This window comes from Aythya marila (genome assembly GCF_965140915.1).
Source record: "Aythya marila genome assembly, contig: HAP1_HAP1_SCAFFOLD_202, whole genome shotgun sequence".
Taxonomy (NCBI): domain Eukaryota; kingdom Metazoa; phylum Chordata; class Aves; order Anseriformes; family Anatidae; genus Aythya; species Aythya marila.
Window position 1 is genome coordinate 202,685 of NW_028136626.1, and position 26,991 is coordinate 229,675.

Genomic DNA, 26,991 nt, shown 5'->3' on the forward strand with positions numbered 1-26,991 from the left:
TTAAAACGCACAAGTCAGCAGACAAAAAAATACTATTTGTAGTAGTACTGAGGACTAGTCTTGTCAGAATGTCTCCATTAAATGGTAAGCAAGACCGCTGTCAGTTGTATGCATTATCTACACTTCAAAGATAACCCCAACTCACCCCCCAAAATCTACTTTATGAAACTTAGGAATTTTTATCTCAGCTGAGCTTAAGTTGACAAGTTCTAATGTAAGCTCAGGTCTGCAAATTCTAAGGGGATAATACCACAAAGCCTTACGATCACATGTGTGCTGTGTTTTCTCAGTATTTCACCTGAATTAGGAACACAATAAACACTCCCGAATACATCGTAGGTGAGAAATTCTCGATGGAGCAAATCTATGTTTCAAGCAATCCATTTGTTTTAGAAAAGAACATCTCAGAAGGTTTAACAGGTTCAACTCGGCAAGTGGAATCATCAAGTTTCAGTCCGTTTTCTTTAGATTCATTAACTAACCTAATAGCACCATTTAGTGAATCTGTTTTTGGCAGCTCATGCTGGGATCTTCCTTTGTCAGCATTCTGACAGGAAGAATCGGAATGCTGCAATGTACGGACTACCTTTCCAACCAAAATTCCATTAGAGGACATTGCATTGCATTTCAAATTCCTTTGAAATAAGCCCTTTGACTCCTCCTCAGATTTTCCTGAAGATTCTGCACCATAAGGGACTGTGTTATCAGAGCTGAGTTTAGGATTTTCATTCACTGTTGGCTCCACAAAAATTTCATCAGAAACTTTTTTGTTTGTTTGCATTTGCTTCATTTGCATTACCGAATTTGTAATTGTGGATGAAGGAACAGCCTGGTAGAGATCTTCATCCTCCACAGCACTGCTAAGAAAGTCAGGCTGTGACACAGTCTGACGAGCAGGCAATTTATTGTGAATACTGATGGTGATCTTCTGTTTTCTTGACGTATCAGTCATTGAAGGCCTGGTAATTGCCTGGTTTTGAACACAGGCCATTGGTGGTGCTGAAGATGGCCTTTTTAGGGTGACACCAGTGGTCTTTGTGTCCTCTTTTATGGATCCATTTCCATTTAAACGGCTTGAATCCTGTATTTAAAAAGAAGAAATTGCAAGATGGATTAACGCAAACACTGCATGTAACATTTTGAAACACAAAACTCTCCTACTGAGTGTTTCTACAAATGGTCTTAACACCTAAAAAGATGCTTAAAACCAAACAAAAAACCCCACACCAAACCCCAAACCCACTAGCAGTTTGGTGCCGTTATCTGCCCTCCCGCTTCCCTGAATTACCTTAATCATATGAGGAAGAAGTCGTGGTCCCAGAAATCCAGCCTGCTTACTATTAGCCCCCTGCTGACCAGGAGGGAATGAACAGGGATAAGATGGTGCTGGCAAGTAAAACGCACGTTCTCCAAGTGTCAAATCATAGCGCCTTCAGAAAAGAGCAGTGATCGTAGTTTAGTTTTTCTTTCAGCCTACTCTTGGATTAAATCCCATCCTATCATTTTAGAGGAACAGCTCATACGATATGGAAGCCTTCTCTACAGAAGGCTTCGCCAAGACTACAGACTGAAAAGTAGAGAACAGTCTTCCTACTAAGACTATCACTTGCAGAGCAATAATTCATTCTTACACCACAGATGACCTTCATTTCTCTCCTTCTCTAAAGTAGCCAGCTACAGATAACACATAGATAGCAATTTACACAAGTGCTGCAGTTTAAGGCCAAGCAACAAAAGATAATAAACGACACAGAGAATTTCAGGTTAGACAGAACTGAATTAGACAAATAATAATCTTCTCCTGGGATAGCAAGAAAAACACTTGCAAAACAGAAAAATATCAATAACAGGAAAGTAAATCTCTTCTGAACACAATTTAAGATTTGTTATTACCTGATATAAAAAAGTATGTAAGCTTGCTGACCAAGAACTCTTTTAATGTCAGTACGCACTACTTTAGCATCATTCATCTGATACCAAAGTCCATTACCAGCCTGCAAATAAAGACAATGATTTCTTTAGGTGAATTGCACGTTTTCCAATTGAAATCACGGATAGGAACAAAATACACACATGTCAAATAAAAATATAATGAAATCTTTTTCCCTAGAAACAGTAGCTGCTAGTCATGCTTTAATTGGTTTGCCAGCACAACCTTTACCCTGTTAGAAATGCTGTTGACTTCTACCTTTACATAGCATATATAGTGTCCTGAGTGACAGCTGACACCGTGATGTACCAGCACCGCGTATAAGGCATAGAGCAGTGGTTCTCCCATTGACTGCGACATGTAGGCTCTCAGGTCCAAATACTCCGGATATTTCACCTCCTAAAGAGACATCAAGAAGATAGAAAAATTATCCCAGAGTACTTCGTGGACTAGCCAGAGAAAAACACTTCCAAAAAACACAGACTAGAATTGATTTCTAGAATATATTTCTCGAATATATTTCTTGATTCACTACAAATAAGTCTTTCCATAAACAACGGTTAAGACTAGAAGTTGCAGAGAACTGTTTCCTGATGAATCAGCCTTCTCAGAGGAAAGCATATGCTTCTTGTCAAGCGGGAACTTTATTGATATTAAGAGAAAGAATAAGCCATAGTCGTTAGTCTACAATTATTGTCTGAAAATATTAACAACTTTCAGCTTTGGGGGATGTCCCATTACACAATGATATAGTTGCATTACAGTGGTAAATATACCTTGTTGATCTTTCCACCTGTGAAATCTGCAAATCTTTTCAGTGATATTGTGAGAACCTTGGAAGAACGGTGTATGGTAAATCTCTTGGATGCAGGAACCATCTTTTTACACCTTAAAACCAAGCAGAGATAAGTGTTTGAAGGCATCTTCTTTTTTCGCCCCCAAAACAAACTCCTTTTAATGTCTCACGCATGCCTATGCTATTTGAATGATATTTACTTGCATAATAGGTTGGTCTTTTTTCTTTTCATAAACCCATGCACTGCGTGTCAGGTTTGTTAATACACAGAAGAAGGTCAATTTTCCCAACAACTCAGAGCATAGCGGGAACAGGAATCTCTCACAAAAGGGTATGACCAGGTTGGATGGCAAGGTACCATTTCTTGGTCTACAAAAGTGGCTATTTGAACTCCAATCCTGGATACATTCTTTCAGCTTTCAAGGGAAATACAAATATTGAAAGCGGAACGAGAGAGCCTTGGTCCCCAGGGCTAGAAATTGCAAATAATCTCCAACATAGGTCGACTATCAACATCAAAAATACAACAGAAGCACATGGTCATTCTACAGGAGGGAGACATTTAACAGTAGGAAGTCTTCATGTACTGAGCTTGTCTGGAAAGACACTGAAACCATCTGCCATCCTTTGAAACAAAATAGTTCAGTTTGACACATTGCCCGCTCCAAGGTAGGACCTACGGTGTAAGCAGTGAAAATTAGCCACTAGCCCAGAGAACAACGGAAACTGGGCAGTTTACATCAAGAAAAGTACTGTCGAGAGCTAATAAATAGAAAGAACAAAAGTAGCTCTTTTTGAATTCTGATGGCAAAATACAAGCCAGAGAATTGCAAACCCATAGGGAATGCCTATGAACAAGACTTCCCCCCTCCAAAGAAACAAAAATCCAAGTCTTTTATAAACTTCCACAAAACTTGTAAGTAGATCCAAAGTTTAGAGGTAGTCCAACAGAGTCATGCAACATAGAAAACTGACATCTAGGATTAAGACCTAATTCGTCAAAATCTTACTCGCTACATTTATAGCAATTCTCTCCATCCAGCTCTTCAGGTTTCACAAAGAGTTCCAGAGCTCTGCTAACAGACGAAACCGCCTAGAGCAGCGAGAAAGAAGAGCGCAAAGTCACCGTAATTCAAAATTCCAGAGACATACTAGTAGTTTATAAGAGAATCTTACTAACATACTCAAGCGATCTACTAGGAGCACTGTGAAGAAGGAGGCAGAAAGAGCATGCTCAGCATTGACCTCACCTGGAAGGCATTTGACTTTGGAACAAATACTTTTCCAGTAGCCTAGACAGCATCTACAGTGTGCTTTGTCATCAATACTGGGGACAAATTCATCAGTCTAACAATTAGATGTATATTGAGGTAGAACAACAAAGAAGTATGACAGCATTATAATTTTTGCAGAAAGAGAATTCTTTCCCCTTAAACCCAATGCAAATGTGGAGACTATTTACATGGGTTCCACGGAAGGACAAAGTCCAATCCACTTCCTTAGCACCACCAAGCTCTTACGTTTTAACATTATATGTGGTTTGGTTTTTTAAGTTAAACAAGTTTAATTTAGAAAGTTATGCATGTACTTAAACATCATGAATTATATTTAGAAAACATCTTACCTTTATATCCAAAGTGATATCAAGAAATGCCTCATACGTATCCGAAACTGCTTTGCAATTCAAGCACTTCACTGGAAACAAAATATAAATGCTTAACATTATGTGAAGGAGACTAACTGTCCAAATTCAAGTTGTTGACAGATACTACTTTAGACAAACTACAGACTGCTTTACTACCGACAAAAGACACAGATCAGTTCTAAGGACAGGAATATTTTTTCAAGTACCTCTCGATCTTAGAAATCCTCCAAATATTTGATGAATGATGGTGGTAGCTTGAGAAGATCTGTCCAATCTGGAAATAAATTATAATCAGACCTCAGAAGATTTAAGGCACAGAGTTAACTCTTCAAAGAGTTTGATGAAAACCAAGGATGATGTAGACTTGCGTTGCTGATAGTAAATAAGGCACTAAAAGGTGCTAGAGATCATTTCTGAGAGTAAATAAAGGACTAGAAGGTGCTAGAGAATGTATGAAAGTGAACTTGTTTATGCTTACTCGGTGCTTCCGTTCAAGCACGCTTCCTGCATAGCATCAACAGTATAGCGCAAGAACTCGTGTGCGTCTTCTTGACTGCCAAAACGGAAATGTTGTCCTATTCCTAAATAAGAAGATGATAGTATTGACCTCATTTAAAAATGAAATCATTCTTGTATTTCTAAAATCTCTCTTCATTGGAGTGTTAAAACCACTTAGACACATCAAATAATTATTTGAAGATTACAAGCTATCGAAAAGAAACACATCTGAAGCCACTTACGACTGAGATTACTGATAACATGCGTAGGCTCGATGGCATCAACAGTGCAACGCAGGGCCTGGTTAATGTGAGTCTCCATCGTGCACATCATGCAAAAATCTTGTTCACGACCTGAAGAGTGAAAGAACAAAGCATCCCAGTCCAGCGAAATATCCAGAACTACAAACATCTAAGTACAATTTAAACTATAGATACAATATCCACTCTCCTTGCTACATTCTATTCTCCCAAGATGCCAATGTCCCAACAGTCTTGTAACATTTCATTTCACACAACTTGACAGAAGAAAAATATCCACTAAGCCTGTATTCAAATGCATGTTGTGATGAGAAATCTAAAAGACTACTGCAAAGTCGCAGTTGTAAAGGCTGACAGGAATGTGAACTCCACAGGCTGCAAAATGTATTACTCTCTAAAATTACTACCAAATGCATTACTGTCCAATGCACTTCATTATTCCCATGAAGCAATAAATAATCCTTTAATAAACAAACAAACAAACAAACAAACAAATAACTAACTAAATAAATAAAACATGGTGCATTAATTGCACTCCATATGCTATTCGGAGCCCACTGCTAATACAGTGCTCAAAGCCAGCTGCTACAGGTAAAATCAGGCAAATAAGCTTATCTCACAGAATCACTGCTGTTCTTTCACCTTCAGAGCTATCCAACAGATTCAAAATACTGTTAGAAAGTACTCACATGACTGGCTGTGCTCAAGAGAAAGCATGTAATTGGCAAGTGGGGGTGTGTAGGTCAAACACTGTAGAGTAGCATTAAGAAAACATGTGTTGCCAAGATTGTACAGGCCAACTCCAACACTTTGTGTTTCTCGCCAATCCATACAAATCTTCTCAGGTGGAAAAAGAATGCTCTGTGGCGGAGCAATTCCATCATTAACGACTGCAAGAAAGTTAAATTTAAAAAGAGATCTTGTTTGTTTGTTTCGAAGAAAGGTATTTAAAAAAATACTATTCTGCAGGAGCACCTAGAGGAGCTAGCTACAATCCAAACCAGAAAAACTTATTGCAGACAGCTTTAATACCACCAAATTCAAATTGGCTGGTCAACACAATGTTTTGGGGAAAAAAAAAACAAAAACAAAAACAACTTTAGTCAACCATTTTAATTTTTCTAAGGCAAGGCTAACTGCCATTCTGTTTGTAGCACCTAATGCCAAGTTCCTCTCCATCTATAATCTTTAACCTGATTAACTCAACTACTGTTTTTTTCCTTATTATAACTTAAACCACAAACTTAGACTTGAAATTATACGGTAAAAACGTAAAAACTAGGAACTAGGAATGACGGTACCCCTACAGATACCAGATTTTTTCCTGAGCAATGTTATCCTTCAAAAAACCTGTGAAAAATGGAAGCTGTGAATAGCAACAATCAAACACTTTTCTCTGCAAAACAGAAAAGACATGGAGGAATCTGTGCATTACAAAAAGCTCCCCGTATTTCTCTGTTGACTGTAAATATATCAAAATTAATTTCTGTAACATCAGTCACTTCAGTTGCCTTAGGGGATTCGCTTTTGAAGTCTTTCTTCACAGTAGTCCCCTTCTCTATCAGTGCAACAAGTAAGAACTGCATTTTCTACTTTTGCTTTGAAGACAATGGAGGCAGGATAGAACGCACACTTACTTAGATCTCTTGGGGCAAAAGCCTTAGATTTTTCAGATGATCTACAGTAAATAGCACCTCCACGTCCTTGGGCCACAGAGACTTGGCTTGAATCTTCTGCAGGCACTATCCGGCCCCAGTTGGCGGTGCGTGACATCAGTATTTTAGGACTTGGTTTCTTGGATTTGCCAGACCGCCTTGAAGAGGGCTTTTTAGGCTTTGAAGATTTGGGCTTCTTAGCTACGGTCATTGTTCACATCTGCGACAGAGACAGAAGTTCTGGTTGACGTAAGACTATCAAGAAGCACTCCAAGAAGAAAAGAGTAACAGAAGTCCTGTCACTTAATCTCAAAGAAACAGCCTTAAGAACTAAATCGCTGGTATGAATGATTTAAAAAGAATCCCCAAACTAAACACACAAAGTGAAAATTTCCATCTAAACTCTATCAGTATTACTTTTCGCTTCTGCAGAACTAGTGGCTGATGCCATTTCTTTCCCTTCCGTAGGATTTTAATCCATTACAACTCTGGAGTCTTTTTAATATAAAAATGTAGAAGACATTCTCTGAGGGGAATCAGTTATTTATTGATTTCCGGAGTTGCGCAATTATCTGTTAATTAGTACCTATGATCTAATAGATAATTGTTGCAATTATCTATTGCTGGCATTAGTAACGGAACACTATTACTTCACTGCCTGCGTTTTTCTGTTTCATCTGCACAAAGGTACCCAGAACTCACTGCTACTTTTCTTCTGTCTTTCCAGGGCTCGCCCTCTACCTCACTGTCTACTGCACCAGTCATGAGGGGTTTGTTGTGATTCTATAATGAGCCTAGCTTTTAAATACACCTTTCATGGGCGTCACTTGGTGATAGCAAGTTAATCTGTGAGGGCTCCTCAGTCTACATCATGCGGTCGCTTTTTCCAGGTGAAAAAGCGGAGCTGTAAGTGGCAGTACACCAAAGCCCTGGCATGCTGAGATCCAAGAGGAGAGATGTTTGGCCCTCCTTTTCACTCCTGGGAACCATATACCTCAAAACCCACAGAGGATGGGCTATATCTCAGAGAAATCTTCGGAAAGGAGAGCATGAAGAGCATGTTTGCAAATTCATTTCTCCCTGGGCTTCTTCTGCTTCTCCAAGAAAGACGAGTTTGAATATAACTTTGGCAGCAGTACTTCTGGTGTTTTACTCCTACCACATTTAAAACTCCTACGACAAACTGAAAAGTTAGACTAAAAAGCAGCTCTTTCCGTTCTCCTTTCTAAAGTTGCACGCTTTCCTCATGCAAAACAACAGGGGAATGTAAGCTAGAAACGGAAATGCTGAATGTAAAACAAAACAAAACAAACCTCAGCCCTCCAGGACAAAAGCCAATAACTGCTACAAAGTCCTTTTTAAAATGCTGATTAGGTTTCAAGGTGATACCGCTTTAAATAAGCGTAGTTGTGTGTCCATAGGCAGAAGCTGAATAATGACAGGATGAACTTCTATACTTCATGTTTTGTTACTGTCTTACTGTAGCACACAGGGACTTGTTACCTTTAGGGAAACCACTAACCTCATGGAGGGTTTAAAACATAAGCTAGTTTGTTATACCAAAATGACGGAGAGAACAAAGCATAAAGTGCTTTCAGATTTCTAGCACGCCTTGATTGCTGTCCATTAAACTTCAGACACGTTAAACAAAACACAGTAAATAAGAAAACTCCTAGTCCCACAGCTGGCAAATTGTGTGCAGAGGTTGTAATTAGAACTTTTTTGCCTTGACGTTTTACATTTAAAATTGATTTTAAATCCATTCTATACACACTTTCCATTCCTGAAAAAACAATACGCAAACCTGACAAATGCATTTACATGAGAAATGAAGTCGTCCTTGTCCGATTGGAAGACTAAGGTGACAGCTCCTGGGCTCAGGGATAAGCTCCGATCTTCACCAGTGACAGCTCCTTTTTTAGGATTGAAAGGGAAAATGTTTCAGCAACACATTGGAAACATACTTAAGGGACAAGAAACAAAATCAAGACTGCAGTGAGAAGGAGAACAGAAAAACAATACTGGGGAAAATGGGAAGGGAAGGGAAGGGAAGGGAAGGGAAGGGAAGGGAAGGGAAGGGAAGGGAAGGGAAGGGAAGGGAAGGGAAGGGAAGGGAAGGGAAGGGAAGGGAAGGGAAGGGAAGGGAAGGGAAGGGAAGGGAAGGGAAGGGAAGGGAAGGGAAGGGAAGGGAAGGGAAGGGAAGACCTTGATCTTTATACTGACCAATGAGATAAGCCTTACACATTTTTAAGTTTATTTTTGACAACTGATTGAGGTGTTACCAGCTATTAAGTACGATTCAAGAGCAAATATTAACACTAGAAAGAAGAAATCCGATCCACCACCACTGTTTCAAAATACATCCATTTCTCATTTGGAGATGACGTCTCTCTGGCAAGGTAGTAGAAAAACTGTAAATACCGATAGAGCTTCCTCTCCCGATGTTCCATATACATACCGATGCTGTTCCTACACCTACGCTCTGAGCATAAATTTATGTTGACATGAGTGACAAGAGAGGGTGTTACTCCTCTCTTTGTTTGCCTTGAGAGACACACCTCTTGTCCATTGAAAAGTAAATTCAAGATTCCAGATCACTTAAGACAGTTGCTATCCCCCCATTCAGAGTTCTGCAGCAGCACTCTTCAGATGTGTTTAGCAGTCTCTTTAGAAAATGTTATCACTTAGGACCTGCTTCTCAGTAGGTCCACGTTTGGCCTCCGCTTAGCAGAGAGTCAATCCCAGCTTAAGCTTTCGTACAAGAGCCCCTTCACGAAACGGAGTTGAACCCTGACATAACTGAGTTGAACCTTTAACCTTGAAGCTTCCTTAAAGAAGAAAGCAGCACCCAGGCCAGGAAATAGAAATTAATCGTCACTTTACCCTGAAACGCAGTGGGCTATTCTGTGCTGGCAGGATTGCTGCCGGGCTGGCCGACGAGGCGGCGGGCAGCTCCCCGGGGCCACAGGGCCTGGCACAGGGAGCCGCCGGGGGTCTCCAAGGTCCGGGAACAGCGGCAACAGCGGCAACAGCAGGGACAGAGGGGACAGCAGCGACAGCAGCAGCCACCTCAGCCGGGGCCGTCTCCACAACCGCCACAACGGCCTCGGAACGCCGCCGAACTCGGAGCTCCAGCGTGACGCCTTGTGAACCTGGCCGCGCTGCTCATGGCTAAAACCAGAGCGTTTCCTCCGGCGTGTGTTTACTGTCGGTGCCGGATCGGCCCTCACCCCGAGCTCTCCCTGCCGGGAGGGCTTTGGGGTTGGGGTTTCCCTCCCGCCGCCGCCGCGGGCAGGCCCCGCGCGCAAGGGGTCCGCGCTGGGGAGCAGCATCTCACCCACGGCGAGAGACCGAGGGCACGACATGAAAAAGCCCCGACACAAAAATGCCACGACATGCGGCCGAGGCGGCGGGGAGACGGCTCTGAGGGAGCTGCCACTTCGCCCCGCCGTCCTCCCCTCCCGGGCCGCCCCGCCGAGCCCCGTGCGCCTCAGGCGCTGCGCTGAGGGGGTGGCTGGCTACTGAGACAGCTGCCCAGGGCACTGCTCATGGCACCGAGCCTGACGGAGGTCAACAAGTGTTGAACAATGCTCTCAGACATCGGGTCTCACTTTGGGGTGGTCCTGTGTGGAGCCACGAGTTGGACTTGGTGATTATTGGGAGTCCTTTCCACCTTGGGATGTTCTCTGATTCTAGGTCAGCAATCCAGTAGCTGATGAGAAGTGTGGAGTCATTCAAAGGGAAGAGAGAGCACAACACTTCTCGTTTGCAGAAGCGGCTATTTGGTAACCAAACCGATGATTCCTTTGCTTCTAGAGCAACTAACAGCAGGGATCCGCTTTACAATGGAGGGAAAAGAGTCGTTGGCATGTCATGTGAAGTAACCTTCAAATCCCAGAGGATGATTTTGTTGGAACTTTATTCAGCTGAAAACACGGAAGCCTTGCTTCTGCTTGTGTTAGTTACAGCTCCAGTTTACTTTGGTTGGGAGGGAAGGCATTCCAGGCTAATGTGCTGTACCTGTTCCTTCAGCTCATTGTCCATAAACGGAGGAGCAAATGAAATCAGTTTAATCTCCATTAAATGCAGCAGACAAAGCGGAGTAGAGGGCGATCTAGCACTTAATTTTTCCTGTAAGCAGGAAACCCAGAACTCAACAACACTTTTCAAATCTTGTCCTGCAGTAAATGACCAGCTGAGTGAAGCTTGCATTTAGAGGATGTGCTCCTCCAGTAGACGGAAATAGCTTTTCCTCTTCACAAGTGCAACTGAGTGGTGGACTGGCAGCTACGTGGTTAACTAGTTGTGCCAAAGGGGTTGTGTTGAATGCACAGAAAAATATGCAGGAATAAATAAACAGCAGAGGGTTGTCTGTAGGCATGACACCGAGTACAGATGTTGTCTGCAGGTTCGTGCAGAGTGCACCGCGCCAATAAGCACCCAGAGTCGGAATGCACACGAAGGTCTTTTAATTATATAATTACTTATAGAACTCTGCAGAGTCAGGCACTTGGCCATCTTTCGCAAAGCAAGCACACCTCTGACTCGAATCACCGTCATTTATACACAGGAAACTTGTGAAAACTCTCTCTTTGGCTCCTTTGGATTGGTTATTACAGCTCACCTAACTTATCTCCACTGAGCTTGTGCATTACAGAGGAATACCGGGGGGGAGGGGGAACAGGAGAGGGGGGACACACACCGAATCCCACATTAGCATAGATTAGCATTTTGACAGGTGTGATTTTTAATGTGCTAATGACCCTTAATGAGAAAAAGGTTACTATAGGTCAGTCTGGAGCTGGTGTTCTCCTTCCTGTTTTTTCCCTTTTAGCCCTTCTCTTCCTTGCTTCTGCTAGCTCAAGGCTACCTGTCTCTCTCCTTCTTTATTTTCTCAGCTAAAAGACTGCACAAGCTACACGCCTCCCTATTTGCTTCAACATTTCCTTGGTTTTGTTTTTGTTTTTTTCCCAGCTTTGGGACGACACAGGTGTGGTTTGATATTTGCCAGTATAGCTAAAACTCACGCCAGTCTGCTCACGCACAGTAAGTAGTAAGATTTAAGGACTGGTTTCATCGGCTTCTTCCATACTAACATCCTTCTTATGTTTTAGATATGCTGTAGTTAAATCAACACTAAGTTACTACTTGTGGAGTAATCGCCTTAAGCGACTAGGCATCATAAGCACACCTCCATCCCAAAAGCTACCCGCCTCCAAGGTGCAACCACCCCTCACTGAGCACGCCCTCGGAATTTCTCACAGTCTGTACCTTTAAACGCAAGTGAGATCATTTCTACCAAGCACAACCAAGATATGCATGACTAGAGTCACTCAAGCTCCACCTTAAAGATAGAAAATAATACCAATTGCTTTAAGAGAAAGGGGATGTTAGGGAAGATACTATCAGGAAGGATTCCTTCTGACATCACTCGACAGGCTGAGCCTCTCACTCCCCCACCCCCACTCCATTGGGACGCCGTGGGGTAAGATCTGAACGCTTGCTTATACCAGGCGTCTCTGTGGAATCTTAGAAATCTCTAGAGTTTTGATGCTTTTTAATGTCTTAATACCTAGGCTGTGTACCTGTGCATTTCATGCATGCTAGCTTGCTTTTGCAGACAGTGAATTTATCACTGACAATCCAAAGAACCTGTGTACCTGTCGCCGTAAGAAATTGCACTTAATTGCATTCTTCCTAGCTGTGAGAGTTCTCCTTGAATGCGACTAGAGCGAGGCCGTACTGCGTTGTTGGTGAATCCGTGACCGTGATAGTTCAGCACCCTGAATCCGACGGGACCCATGACGGTCAATCGGCTACACCCCTTAACGCGACACTACTAGACGAAGAAGATGACAGGGCTTGCATGCACTGCATTAGGCTTTGCATGTGAAAACACCCCCAAATAATGTCACGTACACTTAATGTTTTTAAAGGGAAAAAAACAGGAAGGTGTAGTCTCTCTGTAAGCTACAGCCCTACATAGTTAAGGCATCAGCATTCATTCCTTTGCTTGATAGCAAAGTATGAACATACAGAAGAGTTAAATATTTTCTTTGCATTCTTAAAGGCGATTTTTCAGACTTGGGCTTCAGTTGTTGGAGTTGAAGAAATCAGTAGACATCCTTACTTTTACGTTAAGACCAAAATCTTTATCTAAGATTGTGTTATCTAACGCAACTAAACTCCCACCCCCACATGGTTTTTTTGTAACTTCGCAATGATCTTGCTGCAGTCCCACTCTGATGGTCTTTCAGTAACATGCAAACTGCCGTGGCAGATTCTGTTACAGTGCTTTTCTATTGACAGTGTGCCTAACACTCAAGGTAAAGCCCCTCATTTCGCAGTGGGGACATAAAGTGTTTCTTTGGACCCTGCTGCTTCTGTTAGTACTCATTTTTTCACAAACTTGTTGAACCTGAGCCGTGCCTACTGAGCCAACGAATGCTTTGATGACACAGTATTTTGTCAAAGCAGTTTTGCTTCTTGGAGCTACAGAAGCAGCTCTGGCTACGTGATAGGGAATTGTGCTGCACTGGCAAAACCAGACTTAGCTACAGACTTACAACACTTGCTAACTCGATCTATTTCAAATCTCATTTTAACTTTAAACGACAATCAGTTTTGTGGCTCCTGTCTTACTAATTTGCCTTGTTTTGCATGGAAGGGCAGCCTGTGAATGTTTTGCTTTATTGCATGCTTCAAAAAAAGGCTGAGGAAGAGACTGGAGGAACCTTTTCTATTCTATGGACTTTCCCCCGAGAGTGTGGAATTGCAGGCTACTTGGATGAATGTTCCAATGTGAGTAAGGGAGCAGACCTCAGCCAAAGGAGGTGGAATCCTTGCTTAATAGTAAGTATCAGTGTGGGGACATCTTTGCTTAACGGGAGCCATTTAAACTCTTCATAGAAACAAAATAAGCTGGACATCTTATGCTTGGAAAGCAGTATGGTTACACAGCGGCTAACATAATGACTTGAGTCTACTGCTCTGCAACTTCAGGTTTTGTTTTCAAGCAGTGCATACATCAGTTTAAGCTTTGGACAAGGAGATTTGCAATGCAAATAGTGATAAACCAGAATCAGCGGCGCTGACGAGTGTAATGGTGAAATGCAGCAAATCAAGTATTCCTGGAGAAATGTGAGATTACAAAACTAGCAAGCCATGAAGCACTTTTGTTGCTGTTGTTGTTTTTTAAATCAATTCTTATATGCTGAAATAGCACCTTCAAGAAAATCTGTTTATCTAGCCAGGTAACGGTGTCTCCCTGTAAACAGGAAGGAAATGCCAGGAGCAGCCATACCTCTTTGCTGTCAAAATAAAGAGCAAGTCGAGGCCAACATCATGCCATAGTGCAAAGGCTTGCGAAGAAAGATCATTCTACGAGGTCTGCAAGAAAAGATGACTTACTTTGTCATAAGTTTGTCAAATAGAATGGACGAGTTAGTAGTCGAGTACCGACTGTGTCCGACTCTACAGCTGCGGCGCAGCTCCAAGTCCCTGTTTTCTCCGTGGACTCGTCTCACAGTTTTTGCACCAGCTCTACTCCTCAATGTTCTGGTGACTGAAACGCAGAAACAAAGGATTTTGAAACAGTGAAGATGGGATTCTCCTTATTTCACCGTTGCTCTTGTAAAATGGAAACAGACAGACAAAAAAGGCACCCTGAAGTGGATTGAGTTTTCTTTACATTTCAGATCAGAAGTTGGTGTCACAACCACTGCATTCCACTAATTTATCGCTCTGCACGTTTAAACTGTCTACTTAAAACTGGGACCTGTAGGGAAATTTTTAAAGAGACTGAAAGCTAGACAGACAAAAACAAACGTGCAACTTTTGTTCCATGCAGGAGGGAAATCTACTCCACTTATTTCTGTCTTGGAAAAGTGAGAACAATCAACACCTTTCTCTAAGGTGTTTTCACTCCATTCATGTCAAACTGTATCTAACAGTGCTCAAAACAAACACTAGGACATTGCAAGCCTCTTCCTAAGAGGTGTATGTTTGATTACTCTGTTTATGCATGCAGCACTTCCATTTCCTGCATTAGGATCTAACAGCTCAAGGAGGGAAGAATCGTTTCAAGAGAAACACCCAAACACCACATAACTCAAACTCGTGCTTTTTAGAAAAAAGCCTGCCCATTGTTTGCCATACAGCACCCTTTGGCACAGGTTGGTTGCTTGCACTGTCATTAAAAGAGCCAAGAGGACAAGGGGAAGGGAAGAGCTACACCGCTGTGCTGCTAGGATCACAGCTAAGGTTTACTTTTGTGCTTGCCAGCTATAAAACTGAGTTTGAACTTACCAAGTATCGATTTACTTTGCACAATTAGAACAGTTTGCTTTGTGCCTACCAAGCTGCAATTCACACTGCTCCCTCCCCAAGGAATTCATAAAATCTCCTATTTGCACCTACCTCTCTTCACAGAAAAGTCACTGAGGAGTGAATTCAGCTGACTACAGAAGGCTTTGGGGCCAAATGAAAGCCATGGAGTGACCAAGTGCCATCCTCTTCAGTAACCTGCGCAAATAGGTATCCCGGGGACTTACAGCCACTTACCTGTGCTATATTCTTTTTTTTCGTTCCAATTTTAGCTTTCTCAACTGCCTACATTAAGAAAGAGGACACGGCAGAGAAGGGAGAAAAGACTTGTTGTATTAGACCCATCAAGGATGGGAAATTTCACCATGTTTACAAGCCAGTGCTCCATGGTATACAAAGAGAAGCCTGTAGGCCTCACGCAGGATCCACATCCCAAGTCTGTTGCGTGCCATATACACGCGGTTCTGTATGTACCCACATTTCCTAGCTTGCTCATGTTGAATTCTCAAAATTATGAGCAATAGCACCCAAGTGGAAAAGATACATGTCCTGGTTTCAGTTAGGACAGCGTTAGTTCTCCTCCTAGTAGCGGGTAGGTTGCTATGTTTTGGCTTAGAATGTGTGAAAGGATGTTTAGAAGATTGCTGATACCACCCCGATGTTTCAATTGCTGCAGAGCAGTACTTACAACAAGCCAAGGACCTTTCGGTGTCTCACTGTCCTACTGGCGATCAGAATCGGCGCACAGCAACAGCTGCGAGGGGACAGACTCAGGATGGCCGACCCCAACTGGCCAAAGAATTCTATGCCTTATGGCAACACGCTGCACCATGGATAGGGCGGGGCAGCCGGGCTGCTAGGGGTTACGCTGGGCACTGGTCAGCGGGTAGTGAGCAACTGCATTGTACATCACTTGTTTTGTACACATTACTAGTAGCAGTACTATCATCATCACCATCATTATTATTATTTTCCTGTCTTAATAAACTGCCTTTATCTCAACTCGCGGGCTTCACTGTCCCGTTTCTCTCCCCCATCCCAGAGAGGGAGGTGGGAGGGTTGCAGAAGGGCTGTGTGGTGTTTAGCTGCCGGCCGGGTTAAACCACAACAACACCTCAAAGGGGTTGGGGAAAAAAACAGGTTTTTTTAGAAAAGCAGAAGACTTTCACTGAGAAGAGGGATTCTAGTTTTAAGGTACTGGTACGCCATCAGCATGCTCATAGGCCTCTGCTGATTTTAGCCGGAGGTTTATCAGGCCACAACTCACTGCACATGCTTTCTCTCTTGCTTTTCAATCTACAAATCGAACAGAGATTGAACATATAGAAATACAGTACCTTGAAAAGCATCTTCTCTTGACATTTCCCCTCAGTACCGCCATACTTTCTTCAAAGCTGGAGACTGAACACCGCAGGATGCTTTTGCTCATTGATCTTAAACGGTGTCTGTTGAAACATTCAATACTGGGAGAAGAATAATCCTAGGGAAAGAAGGAAACAAGAATATATTTATGTGAACCACGTAGACTCAGATAAAGAAATTCTGCCTCACGCAAGTTTAATTGACCCTCCTGACTTGGTAGTGGGGCAACTAATGGCAGGCAGACACTGAAACGCTGCTGTGCTCAAGAAAAACCGGGAGAGAAAAAAAAAAAAAAAGCTTTCAAAACTAAAGCTTCCCTTTCCCCACCGTTTTCTTGTGGATAACTTAAGCTTAATATCCTTGGAAAAAAGATATTGCAGCAAAACCTTTCACATAAACTTAGTGTTTCGTGAAAAACTACAACAAAAACAAAAAACTTTATATTCAAATGAATTTAAATTAAAAAAATAAACTAATTAATTTAAATTAAAAAAAAAATAATTCAATTGACTGTTCAGAGGAACAGTCAAGCTTGACATTATACATCCTAGAATTAAAATCTAGTTTGAGTTTTTCTCCCATCTCCAGACCTTGCTAAAGATGCTTATTAGGAGCTCTGTCAAAAAAAGTGTAAGGCTTGTTATATCAAAGCTTCGAACCCTTCTTACTGCCCTTGACCTTCTTCACATTGCTGCTCCTACAAGGGTGAGCACTATCATTTTTAGTACGGGAGGGAAGCTGTGATATCCTTGAGTGGGGGGTCGTTCTGTTTACAAAATGAAGTTCCAGTAAGAGTACATCAAATGAACCAACTTTCTTTGAACTTTAATTCATCGCTATATTGAATGAATGACCTCTGGATTTCTCTCTCCCATTTGGAAGTCAATTTGAAAACAAACTACCTCTGCCATAAAGAGCCAGGCATCAGAGACACCTGTTGCGCCTCAAGAACAGAGAAGGTATGAACGACAAGAGCAGCTGAATAAAATGCAACTTGCCATTAGAAATGGGTGTACTGGCATCTACAGGTGCCGCTGGCATCTCCTCATCTGGTTTCTCGTCTTCAGTAGCAGGGTTCTGCTGTGGTGACTTGGAGTTGTCGCATGGAGCACACGCTGCAGAGGTGCGACCTTGCAAGAAAGAATAGATACCAAAGATCTTCGTCGTGCATTTTCAGTTACAAATGCAGAGACAAGTCTTCAAATCCTTAGCGTTAAAGCACGTACCTCTTTTCTCACGAGATTCTTTAATTTGTTCACAAAGTCGTCTAAACTCTGTATCCATTTCGTTCCTCACCATTGAATATGCAGTGTCTTGCAAAACATAGGCGCTGTGACTATCTGAAATTTTACACACTTTAACTGAATGTTGTCTACCAACCAATGAAACTGTTTTGATCACAGAAAAAAATTGCTTTCTTCATAGGTTTGTTCCAAAAGGTTCTCTCAGTGAATATTTTCAGCATAACAACATCGAAGTTAATTAAAACAAAAGCACTAGTTCCTTGGGAACACTTATATCACAATTCCATGCCCAAGTAGCAAAATGATAAAATATTTACAGTCTGGACGTCCAAAATCATCTAATCCATCCGAAGTCTATTGTCCGCACACAGCATTTATCCATCTATATGTTTGACAGATTTTTTAAACTAGGGCTAAAAAGCACATCCTCACCTGTAGATCTTTGATCCGGGTAGTACTCGAAGGCATTGTTACAGATTAGATCGATGTCCTTCAGCTAGTCTCCTGCAGTGAGGTACTGGCGCGAGTCAATTTGAGTCAGAACTGTTGAAAGATCCATCGGCTCTTTAATCCTTGTGGCATAGTCAGGTACCTGCAGATCAAATACAAGCATTCAGAGGTTTTCTTAACCTTGCACACTGTCTACCAAAATTATTCTGAAGACTTTAAATAAACGACTTCCTAAAAACTCTGAACATTTGCGATGCATCAGAAGATGCTGAAATTAACCAGTTTGCTTCTCAAAAATGGAAGGGCTTTTTCATTTTTCATTAGAGCGGCCACGAGAGGACAACAAGAAGTAGGGAGGTCAGAAGCACGTGCATGGTAGAGAAGAAACACTGAGGGTGGGAGATTCATTTCACTTTGCTTCAGAAAATCACAACAGTGAAAGCTGAGCAAGCCATCCGGCATTCTCTTTGTTGTCGACATTGAGGAAAAGGTGCATGAATTGCACCTGTGAAGTACCTATTGCAGGCATCTACTTTAGAATGAGATAACTGGGCCCTGAGGTGCTCATTTCTTCCCTCAGAGCAGAAGAGGAGCCTAATGACCAGTTCAGATGAGGACATATGTATCTGTCTAGATTTTTCACAGCTCAAGAACCTAGGAGAAAAGGGGAAGAAAAGCCAGTGGAGGCCCACATGAAGACGACTTTGCTGATCCCCAGGTATATTCAAGTTACACCTGTCTTTGAAATATACGCCCCTAGTTTAGGCTTATCTCATAAATTAAGGAGAAAAAGGCATCTAAGCAGCCAATTGGAGGAAAAAGAAAACACACTGCACTTATGGTTGATTCCTATTGAGGAGTTCCAGATGAAACAGAGAACAGGATCTCAAAACTTATTTTTACAAACTGCTGCTCCTATTCCTGTTCCCACAGGAACTGACAGTCCAAGAAAGGGCTTCAGACTTCACTCAAGTACTCCTGTAAATACTGTTTGTAATTATAAGGAAAGATCTCTGTGCTTTTCAGTGCTGTGACATGCCTACATATCAAAGCCTTTTCACGAGCAAACTGTGTTGGCATTTGGACTGGCTTTTTAGAATGAAACCAGGGCTTTCAGCAAATAATCCCATAAGAGACATTTGAGAGTCAGCAGAAGTAAAAGCACTGCCTCTGCTTCTTGCAAAATCCTAACAGTGCAGCCCTAAAAACAAAGTTGAACCTTCCCCAAAACGCTGAGAAGTACAAACACTGAGAAGTTACAGACACACACGGATCAGCACTACTTTACCTTCTGTGGGTCAACGGGCTTTGCAAATTCCCTGAAACGTCTGTCAGTGGCAAGTCTGTGAGTAACGTCCCTCAAGAAAATTCTAAGGTCACGCAAGGTATCCTCCTCTTCCTCCTCCAGCATCCCTACTTTTGTGGGGATCACTCTTGTGGCTTCTGAGGCTCAGCTGGTGGTGCTACAGGCAATGTCTTCCAATGTCCAATCAACTTCAATTCATCAGGAAAAATTGGCCAATTTACAGTACTCAAATACAAGCATATGACAAATTACTGACAGAAAATGACCACCAAAGCAAAGCCCAAAGAGCTAGTAACTTCGATAGGAAAGTTTTAGATGTACTTCTCATATCCTCCTCACCTCTTTTCTTTACAGGAGGCTTAGCCACTTCATTTAGAATTAGGTCCTCAGAAAAAGGCTGCTCTCTCTGCCCTACCAGGCAACTCAATATTGCACACTTCTCCAAATTCCGTATTAAATCATTTTTGCATCTAAAGCAGAAGGAGGAGAGACATTTCAGATTTAAGGCCACAAAAAACTCATCTTCTATTCCAAAAAGACGAGTACCTTTTCAAATTAATTATAACCTGAAGAACACAAACTGAAAAAAGTTATCTTCCTGGCCTTAAAAGGCTACATTTTCACAGGTTGGCACGGCAAATTCAAATATCACCTTTAAGAATCACCTGTAGAATTAAAGCTCGCTGAAGGGATTGTACGCTACACTGGTAAAGTAATGGCTTTCACCACATCCAACAGCGCCTCCTTTGTATTTACTTGCCTTGCTGCAGCCTTTACTTAGAACCTTTATGGCTATCGAGGGAAGAGACAGGCTTCAGCAGACAAGTGAGGGCTTTTTGCTGAGTTTTTATTTCTCTACCAAAAGGTGTCTGAAGTAGCTAGTACCTCTACGTCTTCCTCCATTTTCAAGTTCTAGTATTAAAAGGTAGGTGAGGAATTTCACTACTTATTTTAGAAGGAATTTACAGCCTGTACAAAAACTTCTGTGGGAACTCAAGCACTTTCAAAGCAGTTGATAATAAACACGTCTAGGTAAGACCCGTTCTCTTCCCCCAGTGACTGAGACCAAATCATCAGAATGAGAACAGTGTGGTCCTGTTTTGGGCACCTTCCCTTAATGTAAACTCTCAGAAGTCAATGAAGTTCTGCACGTACTTTTACTACAGTTTATTTAGGATTACAACTAGAATTCGATTCCAAAGTTACTTTAGCAGAAATTGGAACTCAGCTTTCCAGCTTGGAAAGCTTTGGCCTATATGAAGAAAGAAACTGATTTACTTATTTTTTTTTAATCAAAGTGTTTCAATTCTCTACTAAATTGCATTATTAGCAGTTTACCCAACGTAGCATGGAATGGCAGACTGTCAGAAGAAATCTCTTCAGTAAAAACATCCTCTTGTCATTTCAAGCACTGCATATTCTTGACTAAACCACTTTGTAGCCATCAGAATTATTGTATTAATTTATTATTTGCATGTGTGAGAAGGGGGTGAAAGTCACTTGCTTGACTCAGAAAAAACCTTAAGCAGATGCTTTCACAGTATTCTTTTTCTCTAAGCAAATTTTAAGTGATTTGTTAGGGTGCCTGAGTAATAACAGCATGCATTTAAGAAAGCACAGCATTTTGATGCTGAAAGCATTCATAAATTACAAGACACTGAAGAAATAGTAAGGAAAGTATTGACAAATACCTCTTCTGGGAGATCTGAGTGACGTACATCAGACGGAGCAAGCAGCAAAACTGGCAAAAATGCTGGAATGTTAAGTAGTAGAGTTAGAAAAGTAAGTTTCAAGGCAGGTCCAGCGTTGTCCCACCATAAATGGATATCTGGGACATAAATTGTGCTTGGTGCTGTCTTCTGAGCATTTCGGATCAGCTAGTGAAAAGGAAAGCTTGCGTAAGAAAACTAAAACACGTACAAGAACCTCTTAATACATAGCTACATAGCCATCTGACTGCCCCGTGAAATGAAACTGCGTGAACAGAGTGGCAAGCATCCTTTCACATAAGGAATTTCTCTGTGCACCCTTTCAGATTATCAGTATTCGGAGAACTCTAGTCAGAAGATGGGAAGGATATATTCAGGCAGTGGCTAGACACCGTAGCTATATGGCCACAGCCACAATCATCGCATAACAAAGAAAGGAAATGTCCCTCTTAAGGGACACATCAGTATTCAGTCGTGTAACATGTCTGTCCTTACTTGTATGGCTCTCAAACGTTTCCACTAAAGGTAAAAATATTTTAAGGTAGTGATGCCAAACAAGAAAATGGATTTCCTGCCTAAAAGTAAAAACACCAAATCTGTTCATTTTTTCTAGTTAAAACCACATCACTGTGCAAATGAAGTGTTTTCTGAATGTTAATGCTTTTATTGCACATACTGCAACAGCACAAGTTGTGTATGTCCGTGCGAAAGCAAAATAAACAGAAGCCCCAAACCTCGGTTGCCTTACTAATATCATTTAGAAGAAGCCTACAAAAAGTAGCCGACATGCAGTCTGATACAGAGCCATCTACTGGGAGCACACAGTCTTAGGAGGCAATGAGAACTACTTTCTGGATCCCAGTGACATGAACAGCATTTCTTTCCACAAAGAGATGTTTATTAGCAACACCGCCCAGCTTCCTGAGCTGCTAGCAACAGCCTCACTGTAAAACTGGGTATGGAAAATGTGGACATGTACAACATCCAGATTGTTTGTGGTGCTGTCTAAAAGAAAAGGGGATTTTCAGACAGAAGCAAACATCCCAGCGCATTAAAACAAGGCCACCTCCATTACCAATTAATTTTGCTCACCTTACTTGCAACTCGATTGATCCTTTACATACAGTCAGTGAATCCGATGAGAAGAAAAAGAAAAAAAGGTACCTGTCCGCAGATTTCTTCTGGCGATGCAACGTTTGTAAGCAGAACAGAAAGGTCCAGGGTGTGAACGGGAAACTTCTCCAAAGCGTGCAACACCACGGGTGCCACGTAAGAAACCTGGCCGTACCCTTCTTTTCCTACTATTAGCAGACGGGGCTGGCGTGATGTTGGTTCGCAGAAAGCACTCCTAGAACAAGAGTTAAGAAAACAAGCTTATAAATGAGGTGCTGAATAGACACACAGATGTTCCAAGTAATTTTCCTATAGACTTTCTTTTCCCTCCCCAAATAATCCAAATGGCAGCGGTACATTAAATACATGTAAGATTTCCAGTTAAGTTATTCACTCATTCCAATTGTTTCACCTTCTTCCCTTGTGTTTCCTATTCTTTAGTAAACCAAGACTGCAAATTAATATCCCTGCAATCTTGCTTTACTTTATTATAAATTTATTATTTATTATATATTTATTATTTACTTTATTATAAATTTATTTTTATTTAAAAATTAATTGGTGAGGAGCATTTGTTTCCCCACTACAATCAGGCTGTACCTCTGCTGGCTTAAATCAAAGATGCTAGAGACTTAGCCTTGCTCTAAAGCACAGAAAATCTTCTGGACAGCACAGCAATAGAAACGGAGAAAAATAACTGATCCAGCTGTGACAACATGATCTAACTTTCCAACTGTGGGCTTGCATGACTTCCATACTAAAATATCACAAGATTAACACAACTTGGTGGCTTAACAAATAAAGACACCATTCAATTTTTTCTCAAGGTGTTTTAACAAGCCATTTCTCAGTTTTCTTTCTGCTACATAATTCACTACTGGTTTAACAATCCTGGAAAACAGAAGGGCAAAAGGTGGCAACACAAACCCATAAAGTTGGGGTATTTTTAGCTAAAAGGACAGACAGCACATTTATGTGGTCTTGAGTCTTTCAAAGAATGCCATGGATTAAGTCAACGTGTTCTGGTAGTCTACTAATCACTTTGGCTTACAAAGAGAAGCCTGGGCTTTTCAATTTGGTCATTCAGAGCAACTTCGTTACAACTTTAGTCCCTCCACCCTTTCTTCTTGTGAATACCAAGCACCCCTTCAACACACAAACTTGATGTTGCCCCTTCCTCTACCACCCCTCGCACTTTTAACAGCTGGAACTGTTCACAAAGACTCAGCAGACCTGAGAATTTAAACGTAACAGGGATCTATCTTTCTTTACCTGCTGAAACAGAGGCGTTTTTTCTCTGGTCCGTCAGGCATTCCATCTTTTAATTCATCTCCAGAAACCAAGCATGCATCGTCATCACTGTCAAACATATCATCTTGTAAAATAGGATTGAAATGCTCTGAAAGGCAAAAGAGGTTTGTTAACTTTCCTGAATAGCCTTTGTCTCTTTCTCTTCCATTAATACAGCTTCTAAATCAGTGCCAAAACCCTTTCTTCATTTGAGAGCACACACTGAAAGCTATTTCCTAGAGTTCAGCCCACCACAGATCTAAGGAGATGGCACAAGGCCCTACAAAGCTCTACTAAGTCCCACTGATGTGTACGTGTAAGGTACGCTACTCTTGGTGATTTTTTTCTCCCCCTTAGAATAAAGGAGATTACAAACACTTTCTGCAGTTGCTTAATAGCTAAAAAAGAAACAAACAAGACCATTTCTTTCTGGAGGAGGTTCCCACAATGAAAGCACAGGGATAAAGGATGTGATGGCCACAGAATTCCATTCATCTAGTAAGTATCAATGCTAATTGATCTCACGTGTATAGTACGATCCACAAACATTTAAATTAGGAGACTGGTTAAAAAGGACGATAGCTAAAACAATATTTAGCTTAGACCAGTTATACTTGTATCCTGGTTCTGACATTCTTCAGAAAGGAATTAGAAACATTGACCTAGAAATGCTTCCCCTCCAAAGATCTGAGTTTTGATTTTTTAAAGAAAAATAGGTGCATTATACTTCAAACCTCAAGTCAACCTCTACAAATGCTAATTATCTTAGCTGCCGTCAGAAGCAGCATGCTTCAGTAGAGAACGCATCGTCCTTTACTGTGTATTGAGTCATTCAGAGCTTCCATTTGGCATTTCAGTTTTGAATCCACAATAAAACCTATGTGTTATATTCCAGACTTGCCCAAAAAAAAGACACGCACATGCAAATAATAAAATTCTACCACCATTATGTCTGAAAGCTGTAAGTTGATTGCACAAACCACAAGTTTTTGCTTTAGCAGAATTATAAAGAAGTGGATGCTGTGGTTATACCTTGCTGTCGGTCCTCCTTTAGTGCAAGCTGTGCATGCGGGAAGATCTTCTGCACAACTTGTAAAATATTCTCTACTGATCTTTGAAAAAGTGGCTTGAAAATGGGTGAGAGTGCTTGTATGGGTGAAGCCTTGATCCTGTTTGAAGCTGGAACAACCTTCTTCATAGCCATGAAAAAGTCCTTTGCTTTTATTTTAATAGAATTAACGTCTAGTAGCAACTTCTCCCTACTTGCATAAATCTGAGGATAGCATCGGCGTAGAGAGCACAGCGCAGCTTCAGTACATAAAGATTTGATATCTGCACCACAGTCTCCTAACAAACAAAAATCAAACGTTACATCAGTCAAGGCCCAGGTTTACAACATGCAACATTTAAAGAATTTGTAATGCCAAAACCAAACAGCATAACAGGGAATTCAAAGTGCTACCGCTCTGCAGGGAAGTTTCATGTTGCTCACTGCCTGATATCCTGCGCTTATGCAGCTGAAGCAGACTCCTCATCAAAAACTATACTCTTGAGGAAGATGCCCCAGAACCATTTAACGTTCTTAGACAACAAGAGGAACGACAACAAAGAGTAAATAGATGAAAGCATCTCACTCTGATTGCTATGAAGGTGTGCCAGCTGCCTCGTTGACTACTTGTGCAGCAAGGCACAAGAGCATGGGTACTGCCTGGTACAAGCTAAGGTTCTTTACAACTTGGTCACAAGCAAGAATCCGTTTCTGTTTCAGTCTTACCAATGCATTTCTCAGCTAGTTCATCAAGCAACATGTCCGGTGGCTGAGGGGTCCAGTCACGAGTATGAATCTTGACAATTTCTTTTCTAGCCTGGAAGCAAAATCATTGCATTTTAGCTTGTCCCAAGTTTTCCTTAAAAATACCAACAAGAAACAAACAAACCAAAAGGCAAACAAGTAAACAAAAAACAAAACAGTCCTCCCTCAAAACCCCTCATCTATTAATACGCTTTTCTTACTTGCTCAACTTTCAAGTATTTTACAGTTATTTAATATACACTCTGCATTGTCAACCAGGAAATTGAATAGTTCTTATTTGTTATACTGAACTTTTTCTAGGAACCTACAGTGAAAGAAAAGGCATTTATAGCTTCAATAACAAGTTTCCAAACTACGAGACCTAAGGACCCAGAAGAAAATACTGTAATGAAAAATTTATCCAGAAACATTTCTTTGCTGTCCAAAAAACTTCTCTAAAACTTAGCAAGCTTTCATTGGGACAGTCTCATTACTTCATCACATTTGATTTTCAGTCAGTAAATTCACAGAAAGCACTTCTGGCACAATGCTTCCAATTGCTACAATTACTATAAAGAAGAAAAGAATTATGACTCAAACTACTACCACTGATCCGGGGCACAATCAAATGCAAACACATCCCCTATTCATTCATAAGCGAAGGATTGAGACCAAAAACACAACTTCATGATGAAAACACCCAAGTGGACTAAATAATTAAGCAAACAGGTACAACTTGGGGAATGAAAGGTTTGATTATAGAACTAACTACTTAGTGGTATCATCCTGACCATATATATCCAGTACCAGATTTGCCCTCCATGGAACAATGCAGTGTCTCCACATATCACTCGTTTGTTCAAGTTGTCAATTATTTTTTTCCTATAAAGTTGGACTTTGCCATGGTAGCACTAACGTTGAATTTAAGTTCTCACCTCTTTATTTGGCAAGTTGAAGAAGAACTCTCTGCCAAAGCGTCCTGGTCTTTGTAAAGCAGGATCTATAGAATCCAGTCTGTTGGTAGCTCCGATTACCACGATCTCCCCTCTGTTATCTATGCCATCCATAAGCATCTGAAGAGTTGAAACAATGGAAATAATAGAAAAATATAAGTTTTACTTACTGGTTCAGTACATTTTGTTACATTCCACATGACTTTCTTGATGCCGGAATAACCTTCTTCCTAGTGGTCATTCAAAACTGGGAAAAAAATAGTCTACCAAGTCGGGTTTTTTTTTGATTTGATAATAAATCTGCAGACTGTTAAGTCATCAAGCACTTCAAGACTGTTTGAAATAATCTCTACGTTAATATAAAAGGAGTACCGCACACTTCTGCTCAGGAAGAAAATCACGGAAAATGTCAACTTTGATTTTAGATGTTGAATTTGTTGCAGTGAGATCTTCCTCATCGCATGATTCTATTTGGATTTAAACCATATTATCTATGGAGAGACCAAGATTAGGACAAGAACAGCACAGAGTTCAGCATGAAGCCAATCAGGAGCTCAAGTTTGTATTCTTTGTATTCAACTTTACCCTTCTCTTGCTCGAAGGATCTGCTTTTTGAGTCTCCTTCTCTTCACTAGGAGCATGTTCCCTCTTGCTTCGGTAATG

General features: G+C 41.2%; 1 protein-coding gene across 1 annotated transcript; it reads right to left on the bottom strand.

The window, feature by feature from the left end:
- Positions 1-364: 364 nt before the first annotated feature.
- LOC309891669 (ubiquitin carboxyl-terminal hydrolase 42-like) lies at positions 365-6,995 on the bottom strand (the record flags this gene model as incomplete). The annotated part of the gene is made up of 12 exons (XM_082786010.1): positions 365-1,081; positions 1,289-1,430; positions 1,894-1,994; positions 2,189-2,329; positions 2,707-2,818; positions 3,737-3,819; positions 4,351-4,421; positions 4,578-4,645; positions 4,850-4,952; positions 5,112-5,222; positions 5,819-6,019; positions 6,767-6,995. The coding sequence occupies 12 exons, from the start codon at positions 6,993-6,995 to the stop codon at positions 365-367; spliced, it is 2,079 nt and encodes a 692-aa protein (XP_082642136.1).
- Between the last annotated feature and the right edge of the window lie 19,996 nt (positions 6,996-26,991).